Source organism: Lontra canadensis, unplaced genomic scaffold (assembly GCF_010015895.1).
Source record: "Lontra canadensis isolate GAN:19392208 unplaced genomic scaffold, GSC_riverotter_1.0 scaffold213, whole genome shotgun sequence".
NCBI lineage: Eukaryota > Metazoa > Chordata > Mammalia > Carnivora > Mustelidae > Lontra > Lontra canadensis.
In genome coordinates, this window is record NW_022631207.1 from 328,783 (window position 1) to 352,608 (window position 23,826).

At 36.3% G+C, this 23,826-nt stretch overlaps 1 protein-coding gene and 1 long non-coding RNA gene across 4 annotated transcripts in view; one reads left to right on the top strand and one right to left on the bottom strand.

Moving 5' to 3' along the window:
* Window positions 1-23,826, top strand: part of LOC116861945 (A-kinase anchor protein 6) — a 416,895-nt gene that overhangs the window by 320,442 nt on the left and 72,627 nt on the right. For all 3 annotated transcript variants that reach the window (XM_032848880.1, XM_032848882.1, XM_032848881.1), the window contains exons 10-11: window positions 17,089-17,235; window positions 20,300-20,524. In XM_032848880.1, the coding sequence (XP_032704771.1) occupies window positions 17,089-17,235; window positions 20,300-20,524 (372 nt within the window). The remainder of the gene's footprint in view (window positions 1-17,088; window positions 17,236-20,299; window positions 20,525-23,826) is intronic.
* On the bottom strand, window positions 1,175-8,404 carry LOC116861946. The gene is made up of 3 exons (XR_004381570.1): window positions 8,360-8,404; window positions 7,479-7,588; window positions 1,175-1,190 (listed from the first exon to the last, which is right to left on the bottom strand). It is a non-coding gene; the product is annotated as an uncharacterized LOC116861946 (long non-coding RNA).

Genomic DNA, 23,826 nt, shown 5'->3' on the forward strand with positions numbered 1-23,826 from the left:
CTGTGTGATAAAGTGCTGGAGAAGGAGGCTGGATTCTCCTTGGGCAATGACTCTTATCCTCTCAGATTTTGTTTTCTTCATCTATAAAGCGGAGGATGGACTGGGTGGCTTAGAGGTCCGTTCCAACTTCAATATTGCCTCACTGGTGAGAAATCAAAGATAATTCCAATTAGTAGTTGATTTGGCTAGGAACCATCTGGCAAAAACCAGAACTATAGGAACTCGATTTCAAAGGCTACAGAAACAAACTCATGGGTAAATATAATTTTGTGGCAAAGTACCATAAAAAGCGTATAGTTTCCAAATGCCACATTATTTTTAGTTCATTTCAGGTAGTAGTAGTAAATGCAAATTTTATGAGCCTTCTTAGACCCTTTCCTTTACTTTTTACTTTTATTCAGTAGTAGATAACTCTTGAGTTGGATTCTGAACAGTGTCTTGCTAAATCTGTCACAGAAATTTAGCTTTCTCTTTGACGTCTTATTTTCTACACATTTTAATTTTCCTACCTTTTTCTTTGGACAGAATGATCAAATCCTCCTCAAATTTCTTTGCAGCATAGAACAGATATATTCACTTTTATTTCCATTGAAAATGGGTCATTTTATATGGTACAAACAACCTGTTCTTACCTTCTGCTTGAGTTGCGATATGCACATCACTGGTTTGTATTTGAATTGTCACATTGGATGTCATGGCAAATACTGCTAAAGGCATTTAACTGTCTATGAGGAAAGGACTAGAATTGTCCCTAGGGCATTTTTGGTAAAGAACAGGCTCATGTTTGAATTCAGAGTTACCCTGGGAGACCTAGTGACAGGCAATCTCTCTGATTCCAAATTCCCTACTGGGGCTACTTCTCTGGAGAGCTATCTGGTTAAAGGCAGATTCATACGTGCTTGAGGAAAAATTGATTACAAGTTTTTTCCCACTTTGCAAACTACACTAATTAGTATCAAGCTCAACTAATAATTTATGAAATTTGCATTGCTTTCTATTTGCCTAAGCACAAATATTTCCTACCATATATATTTTCAAATATATATTCATATGTCTCATGTTCATGTCTAACACATATTAGGAATGAACGGTCTAATAATTTCACCTTTCCTTTAGAAGTCAGGAAAAGTGAGAAGAAATGAAGATGTCTGGTATTAGGCAATAAACATCCGTTTGGGTTACTATATGCTCTGAAAAACAAAATAAAAAGAAGGCTATCCTTTTCCTTTAGTAATTTATAACCCATTTGGAAAAGCAAAACCAAAAAACATGAAATAATAGCAAAGATAGCAAATATGTGTGGTAGCAAAAAAAAAAAAATGCTGGTCTTCTTTGGATGTCTTCATAAGAAGAAATGATATTTGAACTGGACCTCACTGAATTTAAATAAGTGGAATAAAGATACGAAGATAGGTACGTTGCAGAGGAATACATCATAGGGTGGGGGGAACTCTCAGATCTAGGATTTAGTTTGATAAATGACTAGTACTTTATCCAAATCAGGAAGATACACTGGGGAAGAGGAGCAAATCAGCAGCACCTCCTAATAGCTTTCATCCATGTGTTCAGTGCAAGTCAGCAAAAGGCAAGATTGTTTTCCCTTGAACATTGAGTCCTAGATTCGATGTTTTATGTAGTGAAGGGAAATTATATACATAAATATACAAACTAATGGCATAAAAGAGACGAGAAAAGTTAGGCCAAAGGTCATATTTTCTTAGCAGGCATGATTTGGATCAAGTTTGAACAAACACTTGTACCTAGTGCTTATTATGTAACAGGAGTTGTTCTAGGATCTTTGCATGTATTAGTGCATTCAATCCTCACAGTAACCTTGTGAAAGTGGTATTAATATTATCCCCCGATGAGCAACTAAGGCACAGGGAAGGGCAAAGCGAGTAAGCAATGCAAACGAAGCTTAAAAATAGGCAAACTGATTACGGGCTTATATTTTATTTTCATTTATTTATTTATTTGTGCCAAACTCCTTGAATCTCATTGATTAACAAAATGCATGGCATGGGTCCTTTTCTGTCACCATGTTTATAGAACCTAGTGATCAAATGGTTATGTGTGTGTAGGTTTTGAGAAGTAGTGTTACTAGGTATTACCAGCATGTTCCCTCCTCCCTTCATTAAGTGGGGAGAGAAATAGTAACACTTTGTTGATATATTTTCTAAAAGACGAAGACTATGTATATATAGCTCATATATATGTATTATATATAAATATTGTTTACCTTTTCAGTGTCTCCTCTCCATTGTGACCTATTTTATTATCTAATGTGGATAGTAGTTACAATACCTTATTTCTAAGATGGTTAATGAAAAGAAATGGGAATTACAAGTCATATGTATTAAAGTTGTATGTTACAAGTCATATTACAAGTCATATGTATTAAAATCTAAGACTTTGTTTTAAAACGGCACATCTTCCATAGAGATCTGAAATTTCACACAAACAAGATCTGTTTATTTCTTAAAACGTCTGTGGTGGGTAAGTGGTGAGGATATCCATTGTCCCTGATTTACAGATGGGACCACAAAAATAAGAAATAACTTCCCTCAACAGAGCAAGCCACCAATAGAGCAAAAGCAGAAGGAATAGCCGCAGAGAAAATGGTGCCCATTGAGGGGCTCCCTGCTGATGTGCTTAGAGAAAATCCTCCCAATCACAAAGTTTGTACCTATTTCGTCTTGAGAAGTTATCCAGTGTTATGGCTAAAAGCTGCACTGAATGGCCACATCCTGGTACTTTTGGGGTTTTTTGTTTCAATCTCCACTTACTGAATTTTTGCGGCTCTTACAGTAATTTTTAAGTTGTCAGTATCATCTTCTTTCATCCAATTATTTCAGGGGACCCATTCACTGAAAACCTTCTCTCTAGCTGTGATCTCCTTCCTCTTCTGCAACATTCTCTACTTTTAGGTAGTTTTTATGGTTTATTCTCTGTGGACTAGTTATTGTTTCCCCTATCTGGTGAAACTTTTGTAATTTCCCCTATTTCCTTATTACTTTCTCTCCATCCGTCTGTGTATTTCTTTCATTTTGTCCTTTAAATCTTTACGCCTTCCTCTTTCTTACTTTTATCACTCTTGTGATTGGACAAACATACACACACACACACACTCACACACTGTGTTTCTCTTTGATGGAGCTATTCTAATAAATGTCTTTGAATGTTTATGGCAGACTCCCTTACATAGCTGGAAAAATGCTCAAAAGTTCTTATCATAACCACTGTTTGGTCTTTATAGTCTTAGTTTATGCTAATACATTTTCACCTGTACCCTAGATCTTCTTTAAACTGTGAGCCATCATTCTTCTGAACAACAGGTGTGACTATCACTGAGAGCCTATCTGCCCTTTTAGCCTCAACTTCATGCTACTAAAAATTTGTGGAGGCTTGGAGGATGAATTTAGATCAAAATTAATCTGGCCATCGAAGCTCCAAGGGTGGGGTTCTCAAGTGCGTTTTGACTACTCTGAAGTCCGTTTGAATGACATTCTTGGCCTTATTTATTTACCTTATACTCCTAAGGCCTACCAATTTTCTCAGAATTCTGGATGGATTTCTAAAGATGCTTTTTCAAGAATGACAGCATGACATAGCAAACTAAGCTGAAATTCCTCCTGAAAGTTCTGTTTCTGAGTTTTAGTGATGTCTTACTGACCTTGGGCAAGTCACTTAGCTTCTATGTATCAATTTCCAATCTGTAAGACAGAAGCGATATTACTGACTTTCCCCATGGGCTTGCCATAGGAGAACAAAAAAGAAAACAATCCATTGAAATGACAGTCGGACTTTCTGATGCTGGAACAATAAACAGTGCTTAAAGCCTGAAATCTCTAAGATTTATTTTCTGAAGCTCTCTCTCTAGTAAATATGGACATGTACCCTCCAAGAAACCAAAAAAAAAAAAAAAAAAAAGAAAGAAAGAAAAAGAGGCTAGAACAGAAAGGTTTTAAAATCCATAGTATATTGCTGTTGGAATTGGAAATTGGACCCACGTCTTGCATCTTGGTCAAATATTATTGCTCTGAGAAAACACTGAATTTCTAAAAGGTGTCCTTAAATATTTAAAAGGTTTCTGTCACCTTCCTCTTTTCTTTGATACATTTCTATAGAAGCTTTTCTTGGGTTAACTATTCCAGGCCATGGGAAACAATTAACTTTATTCACCGTTTCTGTCTAAAAATTGAGAATAATATTTATGTGTTGGAGATTGTGATCAAATAGTTTTTCTCTGAACATACGAAGTTCAGAGATAAATGGAGGCAATCACATGCTACTCATTTCTGTGTACTAATATAGTATATCTGACATATATTTCAACTGCTGATACAGGCTTACTTGGTCTTTTGTTTGGAAGAAATTCAAATGAATAAATATTTTCCAACTTCCACAGCTAACCCATAATGCTAAGAGTTGTTATGGATAAAGGGTGAACAACACACAATCCCTGACCATATACCCCCATTGTAGGAACTTATAATCTAATTCTGAAACTACATTCATCCTTATCTGAAGTGAAGGTACCAGAGTACCCTCAAAAAGTGGCCTAAGGCATCAAATATTTTATAATTCAGGGATTTGGGTGGTCACCAAGAAAAATTCCATGGCATTTTGGTTCTATTAAGATTATAGATGTAAGAACCCTTTAAAAAGTCAGAAATACACTACAAAGGAAAAAGCCTTGATGTGAATATATAATGGTATCATGGCATTTCCATTGTGTTTTGGTAGTGGACAACTCTGGAAATGCTTTGATCGGCTCTGTCTTAAAACCTAAGACGTGGTGAGTTCTGGATAATCATGGTGAGTTTCTCAGTGCTGGTGTCCATAGACCCTGAAGAATGCCCACGTGCACTAAACTTGATAAGATAGCTTTTGATAATGACATTATGGGGGGAAGGGTAGTGCTTTCAGCCTTCATTTAGACCACTGATTCTCGGATTGCCGAAGTCACCGTGTTCTGCAGCAATCTTTTTGATAATGGCTGCAGCGCTCTACCTCTCATTTTTCTTGTCATCCTCAAAGAGAAAGCAAGATACTCTCCTTGAAGAAACATTATCAACAGCATTAACATGAGAAATATATAGTCTCTTCCTTATGAAATTAATTTGGCATTATTTTTGAGGTGTGCAACATCTTGGCAACTGCTTTGGTTTAAAACTCTGTGATTTGGGAAAAGCACGTTTCAGAATGTTTAATTCAGCGATACAAAAGGCACTAATGAAATATGCATGTATGAATTTTATATCATATTAGTTCCCTCTTTCTTGAAATCTGAATAAAAGCCAAACATCTGGATTACGTTTGAAAAGCCTGAATTTCCAATTTTCAGAGAGATTCAATCTATTTTGACATTGCACACTTAGCCTTAACATTTACAGTGTGCTATTAACATTACTTGCAATTGAAAAAAAAAAAAGTCCAGATTTAAACAAACTTGGTGCCTCCTAATGCTAAAAATACATCTATATTTGAAATGGCTGCTGCTGCACAACTGTATATGTTCATGGTTTAGGCTTCATCAGCATTTCTATTATAAATACTTGCATTGAAGAAGCCTATAATTCAGCTACACAGATACGGGGTAAGCTTTGATATATAAATTCTCCCATGGTTGTATATTAAAACAACAAACAGCAATTCATATAATGCTTAGTTTGAAAAAGTACTCATTGATTCAGTGTTTACTGAAGACCTCAAATATTCAAGGTACTCCATGACTGGCCAGAAATAGAATAGCCCTCATCCTTTGAGAGTTTATTCTTCAAATATAAGATAGATAATAAGATTTCTGTTTTTATACATGTTTGGGCATATTTTGGCAACAAGGCTATAAAGGCAAGTGTATATTTATGGTCATAATTTAGGGAAGTAAATAGGGATATCAATGCTTTATTTCATTTCATGATCAGAGTTTATCTAAGATACAGCTGATCAAGTTTTAAGGGGTAAAGTAAGAAGTTCCGTGTCTACACAAGCGATCAAGGAGAAGAGAAGAATGTGACACTGTCTTTGAAGTTTGCATAATAGTAAGCCTTCAGTGGACTTTAATGTACTACACTCAGATTTTTACGGGATTTCTTGTAGTATATTGTAGGTAAATCGCATTCTTCCTGTGACATGTGGGAACAGCTAAAGTCAGGAATTTCCTTTTTCTCATCTTATTTTGCTTTATTTAAAAAAAAATTCAACAGATTATAAAGTAGTGCACAATGAAACAAAAATAGATGTGTTTCAAGGCATTTGTTTAGGTCAGAGGATGGAAAGCAGAAGAAATAATACTTTTAAATTGGAAACTTTTTTAAAGGAGAAAACTGAGTTTCCATTACATTAATTGCTGCTCCTTGTGTCTTTTTTCCATCCTACATTACGTACTCCAACAGATATTACATAATTGCATAACTATTCTTACTATGTGCTGACATGACATTACGACAGCCCTGATATGGTGCATCATAATGAAACCGTAATTAGAACAGTCATGATGTATTATGGCAATGATCCACATCGTCACTGAAGTGCATTGGAATGCACAGAAAACCCATTGAGATGTGCAGATTTTCAACATAATATAGCACAACCATGAAGTTTCATAGCATGGAGGAGAAATTGCCATTATGCCCACACTGCTGGCAGCAGGGGTTATAACACATTTCTTCAATCTGTTGGGGAAAGTTCTGTATTGATGGAAGAAAATTTTTGAGAGTACCATTTGTGAAGTTTATATCTTTAAAACAAATCTACAGGAAAGACCTTGTTGAAATATGGACTTAACTGCATAAATTCTATTGAAGTTTCCCATAAAATATTTACCAAAAAAAGGACCCAAAAGGTTTCATTTACTATCTCAAATTCAATGAAATGCTTTTCTATGGAAGTACAGATTGAAGATGATTTGAGGATTTTCATTTAACATTACCTTTTCTTCGGATTTTCCGTGTCCCTTCTTGAGCTCTGATTGAATAGCTTATGTTTTATGTGGTTGTATCTCTGCTCCCTTGTTGTTCTCCTAGTTTTCTCTACATGTGAATCTTATATGTGAGTCTTGTTCTAGTAAGTGTTGCCTTCTCCTTACCTTGGTGTGTTTTGGTCTTGACATCCCTCCTATACACAGAATAATATCATCATGATGGTTGATTTGGCAATGTGAAGAACGAGATCAACTTTGTAAAATAGAGAGGAACTTTAGACTTTATTTTCTAGGCCAGCCCTCATTCAGTGCCTCATTATGTCATAAAATCTCCCTATCAAGTACACTTCTGGTCTCTACCTGCATACCCATGGTAAGTGGGAACTCCCCATCACCCAAGCTCCACTCCTACTTATTCTTCAGCCTTTGATCCCATGCCTGACCTCTGAGACCAGATGAAAGAAATTAATATTCTTCTATTGAAAGCCCTCTAATTTTCTAAGTCTACTAACTTGTCCTTCCCTCTCTTCTCTCATCTTCAACTCTTACTTACCCTTGGCTGAATATTTTCAGCTCCTTCAACAGCTTGCTCCTCAGAGAAGCATTGAATATTCTGCCTTCTTTGAGTGCTCTCCTTTGGACATTTTAGACATTGTCTAAGCCCTGCTTGGAAAATGAAACCCAACCAGAACCAGGACTTCAGTTTTGAGCTTAGTAAGTCACCATCAAACTGATCTGTTGCTTTTCTTATTTATTTATAACCCTATGTTTGTCTCAGTCCAGCCCCAGATCATACTTCCTTTTTTATATTTACCTTCCACTGTCTGTTGACTCATTGAATCTAAAGACAGTTGAAACCTCCTTACTTGTATTGTTTATGCAGTTTTTGTATTTTTATTTTTTAATGGTGGGAGGTTATTATCTCAGGCTTGACTTGTCTCATATCTCCCATTTAGATTTAATCTACTATGCTAGCATGTTGTGTTCCCTTTGGAGTACAGTATCATCATAAATAAACATTGTGAAGCAGTTGCCTATGAATCGGATCCCACTCAGAGACACAGTTTGGCCTGTACAGTGTTAAAAAGTTTTAATTCAATGTATAAAAATGAGATTTCACATGAAAATATATATTTCTGTCTTCTCTTAAACATATATCCCTGTTCATACAGAAGCCACCTTGAAGCCATATTCTCAACATAGGAACAGTTGGCAGAGCTGGGTAGTGGTTGCCCCTTTTGGATGGAACTTGTGTTTTCCTACCCCCCACAATCCACACTACTTCTTCCTTTTTCCCCTTCCCTGGGATCAGATGTTAGTAATCCTCATATTTTTGCATTGTTTTTATTTTAGTAGAGAAAATAGCTCTCTTTTTCCAAGACATTAGCAACAATTAGAGTATGAAAGAAGATGACTTATCTGTGCTCAACTCACCTTCTTTCCACCAGCTGCCGGGCCAGTAGGGTACTGGATCTAGCTAGTACTGGGTCAGAAGAACTGATTGTTAAATATTAAAGAATTTTGTTGGCAGTAGCAACCTTTGGTAGTTTGGAATTTGCCATGGTGGGAGTATTTATACCAGGGAAATCAGCAAACCCTACAAATCAGGGCTTTTTTTTTTCTTTTTCTTTTCCCCGCAGAGAGCCAGTTTGCAAGTATACCACTATGTTGTGTGTATTTGAATTCCTGCTCTCTGAACTAAAATATTTATTATTCTTTATTGATCATTGAGATTAGTATAATCTGGCATTCCAATCAACATGCCATAAACATATTTTACTTCTATGTATCATTAATAAAAATATCGAATAAGACTATACCGAAAAAGAGCCCTGTGGTGTAACATACCCATGAAACCATCATCTTTACATAAGTTGTTCAACAGGTTCTCAGGAAAATGTGTACTTCTGTGCTACTAAATGATTGCATCCTTCTGCTCACTTTATGCTTATGAAAATCGAATATACCTGATCTAGGAATTCACATCCTTGCTGTAGGGATTTAAGTCATTAGATTTTGGGTGTCTGTTCTTAGTAATTTAATTATGTTTAAAATCTGGTTAGTAGTGTAGTAAATAACTGGTATTGCTACAAAATTGCATTGAGAAGGTAATAGGATTGAATTTCTACACAAGTTGACAGTCAATTAAAATTTCCATATATCGAATGAGTTAGCCAGTTCTTGGCCGAGGAGCTAGAACAAATGCCTCCCTCCTAAGCTGATCACTTCAAAACAGGCAAAATTTATAATAAAGTCAAATCAAGACTCAGTGCATCAACTAAAACATGAGCTTGGCTTATCAAATACAGATCAAAAGCAAGAGATGGACTAGAGAGCACCCACAGTATTTCTTCCCTAAATTCCTCTATTTTTTTATTGTCACTGGAGGAAAAATAACACATTAAAACCTCCTTACTGAATTACTGTCCTAAACCAATAGATCCATGGGGCTTGTTCAGCTAAAAACCACAACAGACTTTGTAATGCAGTGATGTAATCTTGGCTTTGTGTCATTTATATTCAACCTAAAAAAAAAAAAAAAAAACAATTTTCCTGAATAGACAGGCTGACAACAATATTGTTCGGTGTGGGTTTTTATTTGGATTCTTTCCAAATGGTTCACATGCCTTCACAGTAACACATCATGCTTGCTTACGTTTTTTGCCTGAATTCCAAAGTTTGCCCCTTTTACTAGCTTTCTATTTTTCTTTTAAGGTCTCAGTTATGTTTGTAAAACTAACCAGCTCCACCACAAAATTAGGATGTATCTTGCAGAGTGCATTCATTTTACTTTTTGCATATTTTTCCCGAGGTCATGTCAAGGTTAGTTTGAATTCCATCCTACATTAAGACTTCTTTCACAGCTATTTAGCTCGGCAGCCTACTCCCCGCTGGGGTCTGCCCCTTGGGCACGTCAAAGCTTCAGACCTGACAAATCACACACAGATGAAGCTGTACAGTTTTTTAAATAGTTTCATCAGTAACTTTTTTTTCTTTTTCACTATCCTCCTTCATATTGAGATTTTTTCCCTCTGAGTTACCATTTAAGGAATTTTAAATTCTATTTGAAACATTTTGTTTTCCCTCAGAATTGCAAACCAGCAATATCATTTATTTTCTAGTAAATCATACTAATAGCCCTCCTAGTCACCAAGACTACAGACCGAAAGACCCGCTCACTGTTTCTGACTAGTATAACTGTAATTCCATTGTTAAAAATCTATTTGTAGCAGGAAGCTTAGTGTTAGAAAGATGGTTACATCTACCAGAATCAGGAAAAAAAAAAAAATGTCAACCTTAAAAATGCATGGAGTTTATGACATATTATGGGTTGAGCCTGAAAATGTTTCTCACATGGTTCGTAATATGCTCTTATCAGTATTTTAGCAAATTGTGAAACTAATGGTGCAACTCCATTTCCTGTTTAATTGATGAAGTTAAAATGCTTGGTTGCTAATGAGTGTATTAGCAAACAATGTCCCCTCGACAGGCTTAAGTAGATCAGGATTTTTTTTAAAGCAGCTTACAGTCCTTATTTTTATATAACGAAAAAAATTGGCTGCCACAAAATTGCTAGATCAACTGAAGAAATGGTGTAATTATTGCCGTATAGTCATTTTGGCAATGTCAAACGGCCAGATTATAGTTTTCTAGCTCTCACACTAGAAAATAGTTATTTTCTTTTACAAACCATAGGCTTTTCCTACATTTTCACTCAGGACAAACAATTCCTGAAGATCTTAACTGCAGACTAAGCAGAAAACTTAGAAGTGAGAAGAAAAAATAATATTTGAATGATTCTCCTCTCTTTGGTCCTCTTTTACAGTTAGCTCAGTATGAAAGTACCCAGCGAAGGGGTCCATAAAGGTTGCCTGGTTGAAACTAATTAAAGACAGGTCTAAATAGAAAAAGAAAAGAAAAGGGGATCAAAGGAATTACATTAGGTGTCAGGATGTTGTTTGGGGACATTTTATTTAGGTTTTTGTAATTCTGTTCCAGGCAAAAGCTAAATTCTAAAAATGTCCATTTTTTGCCATAATCCCACATTTGCGTTATTTTTGCAATAAGATACGTGTCAACAGGCAAATATCTTGAAGAAATCATTTCGGCATTGGCGCATTAACACATTATGGTGAAAAGAGAGGCTTGTGCTTTTCACGCAGTGCATTTCAGTCTTCAATTAATGTGAAAGCACTACAATGCCTATGCAACTTCTCTTGCCTAGTGGTGCACCATTTATCATTGCAGTTTTACATTGACCTTGACACCCACTTCATTAGAATAAAGATTGTCTACCATTTAGGTTACATTGTTCCTCTGCACAGAGACCCCATGCAAATTTCTGTTCAGATAGAAGAGCTGCGAGGCTGTCAGAGGTCATCTGCATTAAATGATTGCTGCTATTTTCCAACTGCTTCTTTTCATTCTACTCAATTCAGGCTAGGAGGATCAATCAAGTCCTCTGCCTGAAACAGTGGGACTGCTGGGAATATAACTGTTTTGGGTAGTAGTGGATATGCCCTAAACAGTATTAAATATTTAATATAAACTCATTAAAGGCCATGCAAAGGCTTCAGAAAGATAGCAGATTTATAGGGAAATCGGAGGGACTAGAGAACTTTTAAAAAATAAATAAAAGAATAATAATCAATTTTATAATTTTTGAGAGTAAGATTACAATAGTTCCAGGAACTTAGTTAGATCTTCTCTGTAGAGACTTCTTTCTGACCCTTGACATAGGTGGGGAAGGGACAAGACAGGCAGGCGCTGGGGGTTCTTATGCAGTATTTTACATGAAATCAGAATGAAAAGATTTCAGTTCTTGGTGTTTTTATTTTTCTTCTATAACAATGAATTTTGCCCTGGGTATTTATTTTCAAAGGCTTAGGTATTTGTTATGTAAAAGAAATGGTTGGAGAAATAAGTTGCCAGGTTTCCTACTTAAGTTTTCTGAGTGATATAATTGGAATTAAATTATTAATGGGAGATACTTTAAAAAAGATTGTTTTATGATCTTCTATTAGGGAATTTGCAATTCATTTTAATATTTGTAGTTTGATTTATATTAAAGATAATGCAATCTATGTCCAATTAACAATACATGGCCAATGTAATGTGATTTCCAGATCATGCAAATGGAATAAGCTGGAAGAGGGGGTAAAACTCAATTCTTAACCTCAGATGTAATTTGCTGTGTGAGTTCTGGCAATTTTAAATGACATTGCACTTTTTAATTTTTCCAAAGGCTCAGCAGCAAATTTATCCCAATCAAGAAAGCCTATTATTAATTTACAAGGACAATTGTAGGAGTCTTTATAATTTCACTGTGCGATTATTCGCCATAAATTGCTAATGGCAAAATACAAAGAGTTTGCAAGAAATAACGACTATTATTTGTCTTGGGCTTGAGCCCTCTTCCATCTTGCACATCTTCCTGAAGTGTGGTGATATTGGCTCCATGTGAAACTCACGCGTTGTGAGGGGCTGGACACTGGTGTTCTGGAAAAGGGGGCAGCGCCTGAGCTGCTGCAGGGACGGCGCTGGCCTCTAGCAGATTCCTGTACTCGGGGGCATGTACAGCTGAGCTGTGGACCCTGGACTTTCATGTAAAAAGACTCTTTGTTTGCCACTGAATGGCATTAGGCATGGACTTGCTGAGGGGCCACCATGAAGCCTCGCATGAGGAGGGCAAACACTAGCCAGAAAGCACAATACGGGAGTCACAGACAGACGCATCTCTGTAGTTTTGTGCAAAAATGAGCATTTTCACGTATAGTTTTACCAGTAGTTTGGCGTTCTGGTGTATTCCTAACATATGCTTTCTGGTAAATAGGCTAAAATACAATTTTTCCCCCTTGCTGTATTTTCTCTATCTTTCTGTTGTGAGTTTTCGAGAAAAGGGGATTATGCTGGATACACAGGTGTTTGTGGTATTACTTTGCCCTGGGAAAGATACTCAAACTTGTTATTCTAATAACTAAATCATTCTCCTTGCCTTAACTCTTCCTAATAGAAAGTCACATAAAGCTCAAAAATATGGCTTAAGATGTAAATGCTCCAACCCTGAAGACGCAGACTTGGACAGCCCTATTCTAATAATCAAGAAAATTCTTTGGTTTAATTCTGTGTTTCTCGTAGCCCAAACTTCACTCTCTGCTCAGCAATGTCTGGTCTCTTTTCAGCATAACCAACAGAAGCACCATACAAAAGTCTTACAATGGATGTCTTAATCTCTCTGTGTGCTTTTAGAGCATTATTTTGAATTCCATCATGCTGCCTTTTTTCTTTCCTCTTCTGAAGTTTTATTACAACAGCAGAATTCCCAGGGAGCTTTGGGGGCAAGGTTCACATAATATAGCCCTGAAGTTTTGCTTAGGTGGAATCCATCCCCCCATCCTGGCCATCTTTTGATGATCTTTCTATTTCAAAAAGATTCACTGGGTAGAGTCTTATAGCATTGGCTGTATGTAGTTTATTTTCTATTTTTTTTATTTACCAGACAGTGAGCATCTACAACCCTTTCATGATGCTTTCTTTCTCTGACCTCACAGTGACAAGGCATCTTGTTCTTTAACATTGAGAGAGGCAGAAAAATGCTTGAGTTGCTCAATGTGTGCCTTCTATACCAGTTTCAAAATGGCTTATTCTTCTGGTTTCCATGGTGACAATTAACACTGTTTCAAGGCATTGTTCCAGTCTCCATTTGGGCAGAATTTTTGGTGTGATTTTTAACAAAAAAAAAAAAAAAAAAAAAAAAAAGATTTTAGGAGGGAAAAGAACCCTTAGCATAACTGTCAAAAAAGTTATCTCAATCAAGTCTTTATGCATTTCTAATTATATGTACTTCAGAAATTCCTGTTTTTACAGGCTTTGTTTTATAATTCAATTTTAGCACTTGTGTTTTTATAAAAAGTAAGCAATGAATAAGGATTTCTAAAAACTTCTTTAATTTTTGACTGAAACAGCAAGCTAGTGTTTGTGGTTATTTTTAACTTTGTTTTTAAAGTTTTCTTATATACCTTCCATACACACAGGAGTGGCATTTAGGATAGGAGGGGCCTGCATCTTTAATTTAGATCATTCACGTATCTATTAGGAGGCTTCATTAGTCAAAATTGAATTGGCCAAGCAAATACACTCAATAATGTAAATATGCCCTTTCAATAGAGTATATTTTATTTTTGACTAGACAGAGAGGCCCACAGCAGGTGCTGTGGGGAAATTAAATACGGGATGCTTATTTACCTTAGCACTCAAGAAAAGCCATCTGACTTTAACTTTGTTAATCTCATTTTTGGCTATTGAAGAGTAGTTTCTATCATAATATCCCCAGACTCTAGGACACAATGGGGCAGCCTCTGCTCACTTACTGCTGTGGGTGAAATGAATATGAAGATTAAATTATCCTCTCACCACAGGAGAAAGTAGCCTACTTGATAGGATGACTGAGAACTGATGGAGCTGGCAGTTGATTCTCCCCATCTAAGGCTATGAAAAGATGTTGAAGAGAGAAGAGCAAAATGTCTTGAGCCTCAACAAAAACTACCCTCTGGCATCGTTACATCCATATGCGACTTGAGGTCCTAGATCGTATCAGATTCAACCTTCGGAGTGTCTCAAAAATTAAAATCAATATTTTTGCCTTAAATTACATGACATTCAAGTAGCTCTTGTGCACATACCAACATACCTAACAATTAGCTGGATTCCCTTAGCTTTCATAGTTTGAAGGCATTGTCCATCAATCACATCTTTAATCAAGCTATTTATACAGTAGGTTACATGGTGACACGACAGGGAGCATACATAAATACAAGGGTTTTTAGTGTAATAATCTTTTATAATAGCTGTTGCAGGGACTACTTACTTGTACCAAGTTTCTTAGAGAAAGTTATTTTATTGTGTCTAAAATTAAATTAATTGCTTTTTATATTTTTTATTATTACAAGATCATCATTTTTATGGGACAAATCTAAACTGTTCTCTGCCTTGACTGATCTGCTGTGTGGGAACCGTTAAAAGTTGGGGTAAAGAGAGGGGATGGGCTTGTCATAAGTGACAGTGATAACTGGTTGAAGCTGCTCCCAGGTGGCACAGCCCGAGGACTCCTTCTGTCAGTGCACGTGGCATAAGCAAAAGATTTGAATAGCAATCTTCTGCCTGCCTGAAATGCTGGTTTCCCCAATATTATGTCAAAGAAGTCTTACCAGATTAATTATGTAAATCTTTGTCAGCAGCATCATCTTTAGATGGGAATCTGATTACAGAAAGCAGATTGCCCTCTCCTCAATCATCACTCTGATAAATAAAACACTATCCAGGTTTCTAGGATACTTGTTGAGTCTTTTGTCCAGAAAACTCCAGCGGCCAGTGTGTTTTTTAAATATTGGAGTGACAGGGTCCTGGTAATCGCCTGGCATTAGAAAATGCAATCAGAATCTCCCACGTATCACGGGTCAAATTCTGGAGGAGCTCTAAAACAATTCTTGATTTTTTTCATTATGCATATTCATGTAATTTTGGGCACTTTGACACCCTGATCAACATTCATTAATACTATGAAATGCTTTAAATCACCTCATTTGAAAGGTTTTGTTCTGTGATCCACAAATGACTAACATTTGGAGAAGTTTACATAATACAAATGATGTGCATGTTTAGTGTAAATGGAAGATTAAAATCGGAAAGTAAAAGTATGCAAACATATGCACGTAAATGCTGAGGGTCTATTACCCAAAACAAGGAGCTCACACCTTCTTTTCCTTTAAGCTGCTTCCAATTGTATTTTAGTTTGGGATCTTCCAGAATATTGTGTTTTCAGAGTGAATAACATGCCTGGGCCTGTTTTGAACTTGACTAATTTGCTGCTTTGCCCAGACAAAAGCTTTTCTGATTAGATCTGATAATGTGCTCATCTTGGCTCAGTTAGAGCAATGGAGCTATACTAGCAAGGGCCTCAGTGGCCCAATTTACACACCTCAAAAAAAAAAAAAAAAAAAAGGGAGATTGCCATTATATTTTGGAAATGTGCTAAAAAGTTGTAAAATATGTGTAATATTTTAACCAGAATCTAGTTTTCTACTCACTGGTGATTTTCTGTGTAGTACATTTTAAAAAATATAGCCACAGTCATGTATAGCTATTCGTAATATAAGGCTTTCTAACTATGAAGTTATCTACAGAGTTATTTGAAGAGAATCACTATAGTAAGTGCCATATTAAATGGCACTTAGATTATCTCTAGCAAAACATCTTTTAGCAGAGACTCACCTGGCAGTTTGTTAGAATACAATGTATATTGGCAGAGAAGTATTTGTAGTCAATTGTGATGTTTGGGGTCATTTTATGGTCATCAATAAAGAAGCATAGATTTGTAACCATTTCCAAAGCACTGGTTTGCTCTTTTTTCCCTCTATATGTACCTCTTATCAAGCCCACACAGTTTTTAAATAAAAGAAAAATTGGGGGGGGGGTGGCAAGTGTTCACTGAGAATGCAGGATGAAGGTCACACAATCTTGGGGGATCTTTTTATTTGTACTACCCTATACTATCAGTCCTCTGTGGGGCAGAGATGAGAGATGGGCAACACTCTGGAGCCAAATAGTGACTGAAATTAACTGTAATATTAAATCCCCCTGGACCAGGTATTTTCCTGTGTGGAATATTTTACATTAAAGATCAAGTGTCTATGTAAACTTTAGTTTAAAATGACATAAATCAGTCAGTTAAGGTGACTCAGTCAGTTAAGCATCTGACTCTTTTGGCTTGGTTCATGATGTCCTGGGTTGTGGGATCAAGCCCCAAGTCAGGCTTCTTGCTCAGCTGGGAGTCTGCTTGAAAGATTTTCCCCCTCTGCCCTTCCCCTCCTTGCTCTCTCTCTCAAAATAAAATGAAATAAATAAATCTTCAAAAAAAAAATGACATAAATCTTAGTCAACTAAATGGAATACCTTGAATGTTTATGTATGTGTGAATATATATATTTGAACTGTTTTCAGTGAAATTCCTCACCTTCTGAAGGTACTTAGGCTTAGCCTCCCCGTACATTTTATTGGAAACAAAAACTTTTAACAGCCATGAGCATCAGTAACTCTGTGCGCAAAGATTTTCTAAGAACACTTGTCTCCCTAATGATATCTCTCCTTCTCTCTTCCCATTTTAGCGATACAGTGTTGAAATGACCATCAGGGACTTGAAAAAGACGGAGCTGCTTAGTAAGGTTGAAGCTCTGAAGAAAGGTGGCGTTTTACTACCAAATGATCTCCTTGAAAAAGTGGATTCAATTAATGAAAAATGGGAACTGCTTGGGGTATTTGCATTTTTATTACTGTTTGTAGGTTATGTGTACATTTTTTGTGTAGTGAAGTACTCTGTCTGATTTCTAATTTGAAGCACAAATATCTCTCTCTTTCAATTCACTACCTACATTTCAAACAAGCTATTTATGCTATTATGAGGGAAAAACACTGCTTTTCCTCTTCTGTTGATTTTTTTTTTTAACTCTGAGCTTGTCTCCTCTCAGATTTTAATAATTTTGGTTCTTTAATACATAAAAAAGTAAGTAAAATATGCCATGTATTATGGGTATGCACCAAGTCAACTATAATACAGTATATCTGATATACACTGACTGTCATGCTTGAATGAATGTTAATAGAATTTATTCTGAAGGTACATGTTAGAGACATCCACTGTTTAACTATTTACTGTACCCTTCAGATGAAAAGTGGAGTTGTCACTACAGCTTTCAAGTCACACTAAAGCTACCAAAACAAAGATGCAAATCTGACCCAAATCTGAATTGCAGAATGAAATCAGCCTCTGTTTTGTGCCTCAATTTCCAGCTCACTTTTAACAAAAGCCAAAAAAAAAAAAAAGTTTCGTGTAATTCATTTCACGCAATGATGGGCTGGGTCTCAGCCAAAGACTGAGATGCAAGAATCTGGCAAAAAGGCAATATAGAGATTCTGTTAACCAGAGACCAGGATGGCACTGTGCAGGAGACAGTGCCGTCCTTTTGTTGGAAGACAGCTGAGAGAGAGAGGTTAAACCGTATTTTTTCATCAACTTCTCCCCTAAATTGCCTTCACTTCAAATCAAGGGTAAGCTAAATTTGTCAATTACTTAAATGATTAATTATAACAGCAAAGTATGGGTGGTGTCAGTTACGGAGCATAATTTTGCATGCCTTCTATTGCCTGCCTTTTTTTAATTTTAAAGAAATAATACTCCAAAAATATTTTGAATAAAAAGCTCTCCGTGTACCTTGATGACTTGGAGGAATGCCAGTGTTCGGTTTATGCCATACTTAATCTAGGTGATTAAAAAACTGCAAATTTAAATCCTTGCTTTCTCGTCTAAATTCACGGCACTCTACCCTTGTGCAAAGTAACTTAGAACATTGAAAGTTTTTCCTCTGGCCTACTGTTAGTGTTACTTTTTAATAGTAATTAATGGCTTCCGCTTTATAATACGGTGATTTAAATTGGAGCCTACCGAATTCCACAGAATTCATTGATCTCTCCTGCAGGAGAAATGTGGTTAGCGTACGACATTTTTAAAGGGTTGTTTCACAAAACAGATGAGATCAGCAACTTTATGTGCTTGATAGAAGGAGCAATAGTTTATGTTGTATTTTCACATACCTATTTCTAATTTGAGAAGTAACTGACAGTCATCTTTTTTTGGAAAATTGTTTAATGTCGTGTATATTCCTTCCTCAACAAAAATTTTAAATCATCATAACATCCAAAAAAAGAGAGTATTTAGCTATCCTTCATGAGTCAGATACCTGAAAAAGGGTTGCCATTTTGACAAAAATACCATTTGAGGACAATATGCAGAGTTTTGTAATGATTCAGGGGGAGAGAAAGGTGGAGGGAAAATTCTAACAAAACCTATGCCACACTAACACCATCAGGCATCCTGCTTTAATTGGCATGATTACATTTTAATTGGCATGAAAAAAATTTAAAGACAAGGATTTTAACTTCTAACAATAGTAAAATAGAGGGATATGGTTTTTAATATTACTTTCATCTAAGGTGAACAGTGTGGAATGGAAATACATTAGAATGAAATGTCAGTGGTGCGTACAGTTTAATCTGTGAAATTTTGTCCCCTGTGCTGCATATTACTCTGTCTCAATTGCATATTAAACAACCCTATCAAGGCAGGCATTGGCATCTGCTGTGCTGACACAAATTGTGAATTAAATGAAATTGATGTCCTCTGTCGTATATTTATGAAGACGGACCATTCTCTGAAGTATTCTGTTTATGAAGAATTTATGATTGCAAACTGTTCCAGAACAAAAAAGTGGCAATAAATTCTTTTTTGTGACCCTACCCTCCAAGGGCATTGATTTCACCTCCTGCTGCTACTTTTGTCACAGCATAAAAACAATAGCTAAATCTGGATTCCACTGAGGGTCTTCAAATTATCAATATTTGCACCATGAAAATACAAGGGTGTTGCCAAGAAAGGCTATTTTTCTGTTATGATCACCTAAAGATACTATTTACAGAACACTACACAGCAAATGAATGTTTGTTGACTTAATTTTATTTGTGTTTTAAAGCTTATTCTTTGTAGGTTTAATTCATCATTATAGATTAACTCCTACTGATTCTCCAGAGTGTTTTCCACCAAAAAAAGAAAAAAAAAAATCCCTCTCAGCTGCACGTTCATGCCATAGTGGTTAATCTAAGAAGGCTTCTAAGTGGATTGGGACTTACTTTGACACGTATATTAGAAAGTCTAGCATCCAGAAATGCAAAGTGGGAAGAATTGTGGGATTGAACAATTTTCCAAGTCAAGTAAAATGCAACAACAGCACCAAGGAAGCTACCCCTTCTGAACAGCCCTCAGTCATATAGTTGGGAAAAATTGTACTTTATGAAACAAAAAAAAAAGGAGGGGGGGAGGGAATTTAATTCTCCATGCACAATCTACTCTTGGCCTCTTTAGTATATTGATTAAACTCAGATTTCTATCTCCTGAAAATGTTATGCAGAGAATATTTTACTGTAAACTCCTGTCATGAGAATTCAAATGAATTTTCATCAGTGACCATGATGAACTTTTCCTTCCTGTTAAAGGAAATTATAAGTGAATAAGGTCTTCTTAAGCCTCTAGTGGTAGTCAGAACAACACACACTGCTCAAGAATTCGAAAATCCTAAATGGAACAATGAGCTCATCTGAACTGAATGTCCATTGTGAGGTGGCAGGTGCAGCTGGACACCTTCCAGGTGGCTCTTGCTGCTAACCAAACTGTGGTACGTTTTTGGTACTGAAGCTAATATATGTTTTTGTTTTCTTGTTGGTGGTTTTTTGTTTGTTTTTGTTTTTGTTTTTCATCGGATGCATTAGAAAACCCTCAGACAGAAGATCCAGGACACAATGGCAGGACACAGTGGGTCTGGTCCACGTGACCTGCTCTCTCCCGAAAGCGGAAACCTGGTAAGGCAGCTGGAGGTCAGGATCAAAGAACTGAAAGGGTGGCTAAGAGATACAGAGCTTTTCATCTTCAATTCCTGCCTGAGACAAGAAAAGGAAGGAACAATGAATGCTGAGAAACAACTGCAATACTTTAAGGTAATAAAAAAACAATCAAAGTTGATAAAAAGCTTTCTTTATGGTAGGGATGAAATATTTATCAAGTACATAAAGTATGATACCCATGTATCTATGTATCACTGTGCACTTAAATGTTTCCTTGGATTTATAGACACCCTCCACATTTCTTGTATGCCAACGTCAGTGTGCGTATAAAGATGAACATTAAGCCTATCAAACACACATTGTACAGGGGAGATCGCTGCTGCTTGTGTGTTTTGTGCAACGCCTGTGGAGGGAGGGTTTGATAAATTAAAAGCAGACCAGCAAACACTAAAGATTACTGAGGACTTTGAGAGGCAGACCTAAACGTTCCATAAATAATATGGCTAAAAATACTTCCATAAATTGATACGATAAAAGCATGTGATTTAATTGAAGACCATTAGTGCTAACAAAAGGAAACATAATTTTTACATAAGAGAGAATCAACTACGAACGAAGGGAAGACATAAAGTAAGAGGTTCCTCCATGACAGGCACATTCCATCGTTGGAAAGCGCCAACCTCAGCCAAACAGTGTGTGCGCATTCACTGTGTGCCAACGAAGAAGAAGCATTTACCCCTTTGTCTCCATGGTTTATGCCGTATCTACTGAAAAGCAGTTTAGAATCTGAATATTTTCTTTTATTGCCTACGCTAGCCTGTACTACCTGAATCCTCCTGTAAATGCGGTGACTATTTGGGCTCTGGCTGTTGACAGTCCGAGGCTTTGGGGTTATAGGATATGAACTGGGTGGCAAGAAACCTTCAGGCATGAATGGTCTCAAAGAGCAGAAAGGAGAAAACCAAGAAAGAAAGAATTTCTTAGGACCAAGCAACTGTTTCTTTGCAAAGCCTTCCAGGACCAGATTTTATTCAGTCCCCCAGTCCCCAACCCCATGCCCTGCCATCCCCTCGCAATCTTCCAGCAATCAATCAGAGAATTCAGTCAAATGTGGTTCACCTTCCATCTGCCAGACAGGCAGGCTCACCTTGCTCACCTGCATAGCCCCGGAGGAGAAGCCCTCAAAGGTAAGACCACAATACTTCGCAATAAACTTCCTGCATTACACACCTGCGGACTGTTTTGGTTGAAAACCTCCTCTTCTGCCATTCAATTGACAAGACCAAACTTGGAACTTAAATGAAAGCCTCTTCCAAGGCAAATGGGTTTTCCTAACTAAAATATTATATTGGGAAGATTTGTTCTTCATCTCTACTTGCCTTGCCCTGACCCCCCATTGCAGGGAGATGGAGTCTTCAGGTATTTGAACATTACATGCACCTTATAAAGCATCCTGGTCATTACTTGGCTGGATTATGTGAAATATATTTTTCTCTATAGTATCTATATCATAGCTATAGTGAACCAGATAATGGCCCCAGACAAATGTGTGACCTTGGTCAGATTTCTTGTATTATCCCTTGGTGTCTTAATTTCTTCATCTATAAAATGGGATAGTGATGGTATTTATCTCACACAGTTATGAGTTTACATACATAAATTATTATTTCTACTTTTTGTAATGGTACATTTAAGGGATAGGACTCTCTTAATATTATAAATCCCAAAATGTTACATAATAATTGGAAATAATAACGGGAAGTTTGTTACTACAATTATTTATATACCTGCCTACCACCGTATTTCATAGGTATTTAAAAACACTCCCTTCCACTTTTATTATTATTATAAATGGAAAAAGCAGTTCTGCATTAATTTTGCTGATGCTTCCAAGAGACATTAGCTTTATGCTTTAGCTTTGTATAGGGTCATCAACATGATTTTCAGCTATCCTGGAAGCAAATTTAAGAGTTTCAGAAACAGGGAAACAGGGAGAGACCAAGAGGAATCTCTAGCCTTCCAGATCATTAGATAGTTCCTAGATGTCCTAGTCATTTGGTAATACTTTCTAGCCACGATGGAAATATTCACTGCACCTAATTAATTATTTACCATGTGCATTTTAGTGCCCCAAAATAATCCTAGAATTTTCATTTCAAAAGTACCAGAGACTATCACATGCTTTTTGCTATTTTCTTTCTTTTTTCAAAGAGTGTTTTTCTTAGAGAATTTTTATGTTTTCCATGTCACTATTTATGAACTAACTGCTTTTATACCCCACTCTTGTATATTTAGCTGTTTTTAAAATAATATAATAAATGCAGAAATTTTCTACCCCTCCCCCCAAAAGGTAGGACTTTGATGATAATGTTTACCTCCCCATATGGTTTCCCAGCCTTATTCTATCCCCTCCTCTCCTCACTTAAGATAATCATAAACCCAATATTCTTTGTGCTCTTGCTTTCCTTTGGTAGGAAAGAATATTTTTGATTTTAGTTGTTTTTAACTTTATTAAAAGGTAATCATGCTGTATGTTATATTTTAAGACTTCCTTTTTCATTTAATATTATAATGCCAAGATTCATTCATGTCTTTGAGGATGGCTGTAATTCACTTATTTTGACACCTGTATGATATTCCATCATGAGTATATACATATATCTCATTTAATGCTAATAGCAACCTATGAAGTTGGTATAAGGATCTTGATTTTGCAGGATATTCCTATGGAAACAGCATATGGAGGTTAAGTTGTGTGTGTCCAAGGCCACATATGAGTGGTAGAATTAGGTTTTAAGTCAGACAGAATTAGGCTGACTCTAAAGCCTCTGAACTACTATGCAAAATTGATATTTATTGATATTTACTGAATGCCCTTCAATGCCAGATGACTCAAAGGGAAAAACAGGATGGAACTAAATGTCACTGTGTCTTTGTGGTTGGTTTATCAGCCACAATCTTCAGCAGTTTGGCCAGAATAGAAAATAGATTTAGCTACTGAAGTTCTTGGGAGGTGAAAATATTTGTGTTTTTATTTTACATTTTTGTACTGTATCAGTGTAAACTTCTTTGGCATGTGTCACTTTTTAAATTGAAATGTTCAAACTTTTTTGAGATTATGGCACCCTGATAATTTTTCTGTATCCCTTGAAACTTTAGTCCCTTCTAAAGTTTGAGCTTGAGGAGTTTGATGAGATCAGCTAGGTGGACCCAGCATGATGGCACTTCTTTTTTGTTTTTTAAGAAAGCTTTACGCCTGTCTGTTGGAATAAATGTCTTTCCTTGCCAGATTTTTAAATATTTCTGAGCTGTTTACTCTTTAGTGCTTAGTGTATGATTAATCAAGTGTTCTGTATATTACCACATTCATCGGATGAATTAAACCAAATGTTTGCAATATAATAATAATGTAACATAATGTTTATAACCTGCCAGAATCATAATTGATAATAAGC